Here is a 10,816-nt window from a genome sequence, read left to right as displayed (position 1 = left end):
CCGCTACATTCCTCTTGACCTCCCTCATGCTTGTTTGCTTGCCCATACCTCTTGTGTGTTTTGTGTAAGTTGTGTATGTTTCGTAACTGTAATTGTATGTTATGTAAACCAATGCAAACCATAAAACTATTTCCCATTGGGGATGAATGAATTCTATCCATCTATCAAGGAACATATACTCTAAAAGTACTTTTACTTTCTTTACATTTTGCTAACTATGCTGGGGTGATGATTGCGCAACGGACAAGACGCCTATGGCAAGCAGTTTTAACATTTATTCCATTTATTCGCTATTTAAAAGCGACTAGTAACTAATCCATTAGATACTAGCAACAATTTCTTATATACTGGTAACTATTCCTTTAAAAACTAGTGCTTATTCTTTAGTTACTAACTACTCACAGATTTTTGCCATTGAAATGAATGGGGCTCTGCAGGTCAGATATCATCTTTTCATTAGTAACTAGTAACTGTTCGAATAGTAACTGTTAACATTTTACTAGTATCTATTATTTAGTCACTAGTACCTATTCATAGTTACTAGTACTTATTCGAATAGTTAGTATTAACTATTTTTAGTTTAATAGTATGTATTATTTAGAGACCTATTTTTTAGTTACTAGTACTTATTCCATACTAACATTTTAATTATTTTAGTAAGAATGAAATAGTTACTAGTAACTAATAAATAAGTACTAGTATCTAAATCCTCATTAATATTTATTGGGTTTCTATGTAGTGCATGTAGCTGTAGTGTAAACTGTTACTGTTGTTGCTTTCAACAGATGCAGAAATGTTTATTATGGCTACGAGATGTTTCTAACATGTCATAATTCTGACAGACGTGTTTCTGTAAAGTGAAGATGTCTGTAACCTTTCTGTGGTGCCGTCAGCTGGTCTACTCCTCCGACAGAGATCATTGCAGCAGGTTGTAACAAAACAATGTACAGATGATGCAGCTGTGTCATGTTTCTTTATTTAATTGGTGTCGCTTTAAAATGAAGGCTCCAAGCCAAGGATGTCAACTTCATGTTGTTTCCTTGGTAAGAGGGACTAAATCTGACCCCTTAACCCTGTGCCAGACACAGCATTATACCTCTCTGCTCTCAGTGAAACTACACAGAGTAAAGGTAAATAAGAATGGGTGTGAACTTGATTTACTGAATCTGACACAAAGGAGAGATCATTTAGTTAGAAGGCACTAGAGGGCGCCACGTTGTTGAGAATGGAGATTAAGGGTGCGGTTCGTTTTGGTTGGCGTTGACGCTGGACTCGAACTCTGGTGCGGACAGACCACCTGGTGAAGTCTGAAACGGTTTATATCAATTGATTTTAAGATGTTAAAATAAAATTTGTCTTGAAATACTCTGCACCATTAGGAATGTTTGTGAGACATTGATGCTTTTATTCAACAGCTGAAAGTAGATGACAGGAAATGAAGTGTGACATGAAGGCTCCAGTGCAAAAACACACAGAATGAACTTTACAGTGAAACAGAGATCTCACATCACGAAGTGAAACTATTTAAATGACAAACATATAATTTTTAACCAGGGAATTTAACCTCATCACACATAATTATTCTCACTTTTATATGACTTAAAACACAAGCTAGGGGATCTATAAATCAGCTTTGAAAATGTTTTAAAGAAATTAATTTAACATGTTTGACCTCAACAAAACACAGTGGTTTGTTAAAAAATAATTAGTCAGTCAAATTTCAGACTTCATTTCATTTAAGAAGTGACTTAAGAGTAAAAAATAAATCTTGTCTCAAAGCTGTGCTTAAAAGTTATCAAGCATGATAGTCCTAATTTGAGTGAAGTGTAGGACTAAATCTTAAGTGTCAGTCTTAGAGCTGATTTGCGACACTTTGCTGCGCCGCAAACAGGATTTTGGATGACGATGTAGCCAAGGACCAATCACTAAAGAGATTTCCTTATTTAAGAATATTCTCAGATAAATTCACATTGAATGGTGAAATTCCTAAGAGGAGTTTATATTCAACACACATTTAACAATAAATACATAACGATATGGGCCTACACACTAATAAATGAAAGATAAAAAAGTTTATCTTGTGTAAAGTCAGTGATGAGACCAACTCGCTGACATAGTTTATGCCTGCACTGTCCTACCCCGTCTTATTAACTGCGCGTCGTCAAATTCTTCAAAAATTCTTCCTCTTCTGAAAGATTTGTGCATGTCTCTGTCACAGTGCCATCACAAGCCCTACTGGCAGCTCCTAAACACTTGAGAGACCTCTCGAGCTGTCTTAAATAACTGGGAGAGTAAGAGTGATCCTTAGCTTTGAGAAATTTGATAACTTGCTTTTATTCTTAAGTTTAAAAGTAGGAGTAAATTTCATGAATTCTCAGCACTTAAGACTAAAATGGCACTTTGAGAAGCTTGATAAATACCGGCCCTGAGCAGCAGCTGATCGAAGCAAACAAAGGCTGCAGACTCAGTGTGATGTAAAGTTTAACCAAAGGAGTTTTTCCAGCTGACTGGAGGACACAGAGACCGAGTAGTATTCAATATTTCAGTAGGAAGAAAGCAACGTTCAGGAAACATCAGTATAATAGAAATAATCCTGTACTGTGATCCCCAACATGATGATTCATTCCCCAGAGGTTCCCGGGCTGAGAAACACTGCTCTGAAGGGTTTTAATCTGACATGGAAAGGTTTGGAAATCTTGGATTTCTTTATTGAGACTTATTTAACACAGAAACCAGGTCTGATGGCAGCATGGAGGTCCAGAGAAGAACAGTCACAGATCCTGGATTCACTTGTGACGTCTGAAACTGTTTCAAACACGTATTAAACTGCAGGCTGCACAACTTTGATAAGTAAAAGATCCCATACAGACGTGTTTTAGGACATAATATCTAATTTAAAGTTCAATGAGCTTGGTAAAAAAAAAGTTAAAACTACACCTACTAGGTACTGAACTTGGTATAGGTTTGTGCACTATGTTCACCTGGGAAGAAAGTTATTCACATTACAAGATACAAACATTTGACCAACAAGTAGCCTGTCTGAACACTGAGTTTTCAAGGTGCTGTGGCTGCACCCTCACAAACACCTGAGAAACCAATCATAGAAATATACAAACGTACAAGGCTAGACACAAAAAGCTATTAGAGAATAAGATATACAGAGTTTGCTCTAATGTTAAATTATTTTATTTTTCAAGCATCAGTCATATCAAAAGCATTAAACACTTCACATGTTCACTGAACATAAGCTTCAACGATCAGAGTCAGTAATACAAAAGTCCAAAAAGCTCCTTCAGCCGACAAAAAACTGAAGACTCGCTCTCTGGTGTCCAACGCAACAACGCAAACAGAACAGAAATAAACACGTCCATCCTTCAATAATTTCTAGCCAATGTACCTTTTTTTCTAAAAATAAAACCAGCAGCGATTCAGTAGCGCACAGAAGATAGAGCGCTGTCTGCCTGTCTGTTCACATGAGGAGCTCAGAGAGACCCAGCGGATCCAAGAGAGTACGCAGGCAGAGAGTCGCTCCCCGTCTGAAAAGGCCTCGAGACGGGCCTGATGCGTGGAGTAAAAACGTTTTCTGTATTGGTGGTCAAGTAGACAATTAACGGGAAGCCAAAACGGCCACCAGGAAATCTCCCGGTGCTCCTGGGGGCCAGTCCGCTAGTCTACATACCTTTCTAAAACAAGTAAACTCCAATAACAAACAAAAGTTCAGTCCCCTCCCACGTTTAGCTGCCCACAGATCGTTTCACACCGGGGACGAAACCAAAAAACTAAATGAGGAATATTCATTGATTATTTTTCCTGTTACACAAACATTCAAACAAACAGCTGCAGAAAAAAACCTCCTGCAGCGTCTGAAAAAGTTTCAGGCTTTGTGTTTTGGGCTCATAGAGATAGATGGGTTCAATTATTACCAACTTATTCAGACTAGTAGAACTTTTAACCAAAAGAAAACAGTATCAAACATTAACCTGAATTTCCTCTACAAAGGATTAATAGAGGTTTATCTTATACTACAGCTCAAGCTTTTGTAGAAGTTTGAAGGCACTACATGGTTGAGGTACAATTACATTACTGCATTTAGCCCATGTTACAGATTTTAATCTGAGAACCAGATCTGGGATCTGCTGGTTTAACAAATCACCTGATTAATTAGGGTATCTGTTCTTTTTGGTTTTAGCCCCTGACCTGTTGGATATAAATATTTGGATTTGATCAATTCTAATACTTTTATCAGGTCGCTCTTTTTAAAGCTCTGTTATGTTGGGATATGTATGTAGCTTCCTCCTTTTATTTAGGTGCTATCATGTCTTTAACAACAGTGTGAAAGAGGCAAGAGGGAACCCTCCTTAAACCTGAATACTAGATCAGCACTCCAGTTACTGCATGAAGAAGTCTGATTGTATAGAACTCTATATGAAAATGACCCAACTTGATTTATTACCTCAGTAAACACTTTCCTGATGAGTGAAAATATGATCACTTCTGTTTCTAACATGTAAACATTTAGCTGATGCTTTTATCCAAAGTGACTTCCATTTGTTAGTTTGTTATATATGTCAGAGGTCGCACGCCTCTGGAGCGACGAGGGGTTGTGTGTCTTGTTCAGGGACACAGTGGTGGAATCGGACCTGTGTCTCTCACACCACAGGCATGCGTCTTGTCCACTGCCCCATCGCCTCCCCAAACAACCCTCTAAACAACCAAGATGGCGACGGCCAATATGCCAAATTTGAGCCAAAACGTTAGTCCACAAACCAGCAGGTGACGTCGTGGTGTCTTTATCCACTTCTTTCTACAGTCTATGGAGAGAGGAGAAAATACAAATGAGATACGATGATAAAATTAATCAGAGCAACATACAGGGTTCAGAAATGTTTTGTGATCTTAATCAAACAGTTGTTAACATTGTTGAGCTGCAGAGACCTGAGATTAAAAACTGAAATAAAAACAGCCTTTGTGAAACTTGTTTCATCTCCACTGATCTCTTGTCAGTGGTGTTGACTGTTCAGGAGGCTGCAGACTGTGATTATTGGAATCTGTATTTTGAACTGTGTAAGTCTAACCAACAACTGACCATAACATGCTTCACATAGATCTCTTCTAAGGCTGTAGATATTTACAATTAAATCTTTAGAAACATCCGGATTTGCCAATAAACTGCACATGAAGGGTAACTTCAGTATTTTTAAACCTGTTTTTCCATGTTTTTGTGTCTGTGTGACTAATGAAGACAAAACTGACTCAGGCTCAGATTATTATTAAAAGCGTCTGACAACATTATGGAAAGGATCCACACAGAGATCGACCTTTTTTTGTAGTAAGGTCCTTTTTGTTCAACCAGAAACAGCCGATATTGTTCTGTTCAAAGCCACCAAGACTCCATTAACAAAAACACTACTTTTACTAAAGTTACCCTTTAAAAAGGATATTTGAACTCAACTGCCAAACAACAGACTGAGCTTCTTGCTGATCATTAATAGCTGCAAGCATGTAGGCCTGGGGCTGACTGTGAAAGTATCAGGCATGTTTGTCTTATAATTATAGTAATTAGGTTATTATTATTATTATTATCAACGGTCGCTGTCTGTTGCGACCTGTTCTTTCTTTTCTCCGTGAGAGGGAAGAATTTAGAGAGTTGCTTGGCGCTGCGGAGAGCCCCCAGCTGTGCGTGGATCATGCGTAATATTCATCCAGCCAGAGGGATGAGCGTACTAGCGACACACACACCCTGTACCAGAGAGGAAGTGGGGCGCTGCAGTGTACCGCAGCGGGAGATCGCGGAGCAACTGGTCTGCTGTGGACGGTCGGTGATCGTTCCCTCTGACTAGATGAAGTCTGACGCGCCGCATCCATGATGATAGAGAAATATAGAGATTAACGTCGATAAAGCATGCTGTTAATATTTTAACAGCAATATCACAAATCATGCTTTTAGGGGAGCTGATGTCTTATTAAGAGGAACTAAGCTCCCCCATAGTTTGCACCCTGGTTATTACCTACACAAAACAACTACTGAGGCGGCTCCTAAAACATTTAAATAACACCGTGAACATGCAAAACTATTTGAAGATAAAACCACGAAGATGAATCTCACCTGGCACAGTGATGTTAACTATTGATCGTAGGTTTGTTTCGGTCTTCTTCACAGTAGTTTGGAGGGTGATGTAGAAGCTGCCTCCTCTTTCTGAGACCTGTGGCTCCTCAGCAGGAAGTTTGTTTCCAGCACTGTCCTGCCACTCTACTGTAGGTTTAGGAAAAGCACCAAGAACGTCACACTGCAGCAGGACCCCAAACTCTGTGACATCAACTATCATGATGGACGGCTCTGCAGCTGCGCCTGTGATCTTAGTGATGAAGAATAGATATAAACAGTTAGAGCACTAGAAACGTAGTTTTCATTCCTTCCCTCTAAAACATTCAGTACAGTGTGCAGAAGAGAGAGAAAAACATTTTACTAACTATTCATCTATTAGTCCCACTTATCACTGTACAATGAATATCTTTGGGTTTTGGACTCTTCATTGAACAAAACAAGATATTTAACGATGTCACCGTGGGTATATTTCACTATTTTCTGACATTTGTTGTGATGTGTAGCGTGCAGTGATAGAGTTTAACAGTTAAACAACAGTTTAAAAGGCGACCTTTTAAAGAGTCCGACCTTAAAGACACATCAGGAGAAATAAGTCACTGATCTCTACATCGGCAACTAGTGTGCTACAACATAGTCACCTTTGTGGTGTATGACATATTTGTTTTCTAGTAGGTTATTTCATTATTTCATTTAATGTAATCTGCTTCAGTCTCCATCTTATTTTAGTGTTTACTCGCCAACTGAATCTGCTCCCTGTCTCTTCACGTGTTTCCTACACACAAACCATCACCTCTGCTTTCTTACTGTAAACCCAACCGGCCTGCTTCGCCTCCCTCTCTCTCTCTCTCTCTCTCTCTCTCTGTCTCTCTCTGTATGTGTCTCTGTTCCCGTTTTCACAGCAGCAGGATTGAAAACAACATGATACTGAGTGACATCTGCACTGGTGCATTCACTGTCCCTCTTTAATGTAAAATTGTACCAGAAAACATCTCTCTCTGCGTTTCTCTGCAAAATGCTAAAATGTGTCGCCAAATATACTTTGGGAGCTGTTAATACATCAGAAAAGCATTGTGGGAAACGCTGTATTTATAGTTAGGGCAGAGTGTCACGTGACTCTTTTGGTCCAGTCATGATTCAGTGATCAAAAACTGAACCATGGCTCAAAAATCGAGGTCTGAACCGAACATAGATTTGTAGAATCGTTACCCCTATTAAGGTCACAGCACGGGTCTAAGTGTACGTTTAACAGGAAATAAACTTGAAGCCATTTTACTGTTTCTGTTTGAATCAGTGAAATAGTCTGTAGAAGCTGAGCTGCTGGACTAAAGAACCACGTCAAGTATCTCAGAGTGAACTTTGTGTGTTTGTGTCCCAGAATCAGCTGATAATCAGCAGATGTAGTGATCAGTAACATCAACATCAGGCTCTTGAAACATTGGGGGTTTAGCCCAGCCCAGAAATCTTTCATGTTTTCACCTGTTTTCACTCCCTGTTGCCGCCTAACCAAAGTACGTCTGTACAGCAACAGTAAATGACCTCTACACAGTAACTCTAACATCTGTCTCTTTTTCTGATAATAATTAACACTGATAATATTAACTCGGGGGGGTCCTCCCCCTGAAAAATTTGGGCTTTAAACACTTGGTGAATTTTTTTGCACCACTTTATTGAGGAAATGTCTGCGGTGACAATTCAGTAAGGCTCTCAGGCGTTCTGTATTGCTCTCAAATGTTTCTCCTGTAGATCAACTGTAATCCCAGCTGAGTCTACAACCATGCAGGCATGACAGAAGTAGCCTAAGTGTTTTTTAATGTGCATATGGCACCTTTTCATCTTAATGATCAATTAGCTTATTTAATTTGAATTTAGTTTTTAAAAACATATTGATGAAATGTTTGATGTCTTGGGCTCCTCCCACTTAAGATTTTGAGTATTAAACACTTAATTTCCTGCATGACTTCTGGAGACATTTTCTGCACCCATTTATGGTGGAAATGTATTTATTTTATAAAGGGAAGGACAAAATTTAGGTGGCAGGTGACAATTCAGAATATAAAAATATAATAGAATGTAATGCAGTAATCAGTAGCTTGTTCTTTTTCTCAGAGATTTATTCTATATTTACACTGCATTACAGGCTTATTGTGCAAATAAACCTCTCATAGCAATTTTATTTGTTAATTAACATTTCTTGGTGCAAGATATTTTTCAGAACATTTTTTACAAATGCTTTCAAAAAGTGGTGGCTACCTGTCCCCAGTGTAAATGACGCTCCCTCCCTACAGGTTGAGCTACTCCATGCTTAGCAACAACTTCACCTCCACTCTCCTCCTGCTCCTCCTGCTCCTCCTGCTCCCTCCGTCCCGCCGCCCTGTCACTTTGTCCCTCTGTTTCGCACACGTTCAGGATGACTTCACTGTGCACAGCAGTTGTACTAAACTGTGATAAGGCATTGCAATTTAAGGAGCTCACGATGCACCACGCTGTCTCTGAGTCTCTGTCTAAAATACTCCCCAACTTTAGATGGCGAGATTTATTAGCTGCAGCTTGTTCTCCCTGACGGGCGCAGCACTTCGTTACTATGCGGTGATGCATGTTGTGCAAATTGTTGTGTTAATCGATTACGTTGATGAGTTGCGCAGATACACCGATAGTTATTACCAAGCTACTACCTGGTTATTACTTTGCTTATTACATGGTATTACTTCATTATTACCTCTTTATTATCAACCTATTACCACATTATTTTATTATTAAGTGTATTCAGTAATTTTAAAAATCAGGACATAACAGCGCAGGAAGTTTGCTTTTATAAATACACTTCACAGAAGTAAATAAATCATTTAAATGGTGGTCAGTATCAGCAGACAGGCAGAATATTCAGGACTTTAGTTTACAAAGAAGTGACTGATATTCAAAGATCTGTTTAAAAAAAACTTAATCAGACATTTGAGGAAATCCAAATGTAGAAACATGTATGTATTTATAACTTTCTATATTTATTTCAAACAATCAGAATGAGAACCAGAGGCCTCATCAACAAATAAAGGCTCAGTGAATTTTTTAATGAATTTTGGCACTGTGCTGTATGTCATCCTGGCTCTTCACCTGTTTCCCTGTCTCTCTACAGCTGCTCCAATAAAGGCAAAAAGAATGAGTTTAATAAAAAAAAATGAATATCTTATATCTAAGAAAATGAGACCATCATGACGTGAGACGGTTTCTATTAAGTATCTGTGATGTACATGATGAATATGTTGATACAATCCATTTTATAAACTCACCTTTATTACGGCGTACTGTGATGAACTTTGTAGCTACAAGCAAAGCTAGAACTGCAACAACAATTACAGCTCCCAAAATGATTCCACCAAAAAACCACCGTGTGACGTCCCCTTTGCTGAACAGTTTCTCTGAAACACACAACAAAACCTAGAGTCACACTCAGAATGTAAACTGTATATCATGTACAGCACACTGGTTAGTTTCACCAACAGTTTAAAAGGCTGATGTGTCGTTTACATCGTGACCCACAGAGTCCGACCTTAAAGACACATCAGGAGAAACTAGTGGAGAGTCTTGATTCTGACGTCACTGATCTCTACATCTGCAATGTCTGTGCTACAACTTAGTACCGAGCCAACACAACATTTTCGGATGCTACATCAGCTTTAACTGATCAAACAATGTCTTTTCAGATAGAGCTGTAGATCTAGCCTAAAATATATCAGATCAACACATATTTATATCTTTTTTTTTTTTGCAATCAGCATGTTATTCCAAACAGCCATAACATTATGACCACCTGCTGGTCATGTGTGCTTCCCCTTTTGCAGCCTAAATAAAATGAAAACTAATAACACAGCGATCGAAATACAAAAATAACACTACGATGAATCTCACCACAGATATACACGTAGATCTCAGTATAAATCTGATGTCTGATCTCCTCCTGTGTGGCTACACAGCGATAGTTGTCGGTCTTCATCACAGTAGTTTGGAGGATGATGTAGAAGCTGCCTCCTCTTTCTGAGACCTGTGGCTCCTCAGCAGGAAGTTTGTTTCCAGCACTGTCCTGCCACTCTACTGTAGGTTTTGAAGAAGCACCAAGAACTTCACACTGCAGCAGGGCCACGTCCTGCGTTTGATTAAGTGTCTTGACATACGGCTCTGGAGATGCTCCTGTGAACACAGTAAACAGACACATCAGCTATAAAAGGACAATAACAGGATTATAAATGTAACACTGTGATGTTTCTTGTTTGTCTCTTCTCTGCTTGTAAATGAGGATTAAAGTGTTTAACAGAAAAACACAGAGGAACAGAAAAGCACAGTATCAGCCTCAGTTGCTCCTCCCAGCATTGTTAGATAGGACATGTATTTCAAACATTTCTAACTTCTACCAAAAGTCTGGAAACTAAGCGTCGCCTCATGTCTGTAAATAGGACAGTATAACGTAGTCCAGCACAACAGCACCTTTAACTATGAGCTCAGTAACAAAATGTAACTGAATTACATGTTTCAGACAAAATCAACAAAAACTGAACATTATAATTTGTAAAGGCTGAATTTATAGCAGAGCGTGTATTGAATTGTAACAGACTGTTTAGGGTACATCATCTTTTGTCAATTTAAATATAAAACACAAAGTTTCAAAAGTATGTAAACCCAAAGTGTGTACATTTTGTCATTGAGAAATATCTTGTGCCA

At 38.7% G+C, this 10,816-nt stretch overlaps 1 protein-coding gene across 1 annotated transcript in view; it reads right to left on the bottom strand.

Annotated features, from left to right (window-relative positions):
- Nucleotides 1–3,170: 3,170 nt before the first annotated feature.
- The window catches only part of LOC119886091 (butyrophilin subfamily 1 member A1-like), a 20,070-nt gene continuing 12,424 nt past the window's right edge, over nt 3,171–10,816 (bottom strand). Inside the window, exons 3-6 of the mRNA XM_038696628.1 lie at nt 10,010–10,288; nt 9,391–9,519; nt 6,107–6,356; nt 3,171–4,811 (exon numbers count right to left, since the gene is read on the bottom strand). Coding sequence (XP_038552556.1) covers nt 6,316–6,356; nt 9,391–9,519; nt 10,010–10,288 — 449 coding nt within the window. The 3' untranslated portion in view covers nt 3,171–4,811; nt 6,107–6,315. The remainder of the gene's footprint in view (nt 4,812–6,106; nt 6,357–9,390; nt 9,520–10,009; nt 10,289–10,816) is intronic.

This window comes from Micropterus salmoides, unplaced genomic scaffold (genome assembly GCF_014851395.1).
Source record: "Micropterus salmoides isolate LMB-PRFRI ecotype aquatic unplaced genomic scaffold, ASM1485139v1 Ms_hic_scaffold_4, whole genome shotgun sequence".
In the NCBI taxonomy this organism is placed as follows: Eukaryota; Metazoa; Chordata; class Actinopteri; order Centrarchiformes; family Centrarchidae; genus Micropterus; species Micropterus salmoides.
This window is presented reverse-complemented; position numbering and strand designations above follow the sequence as displayed.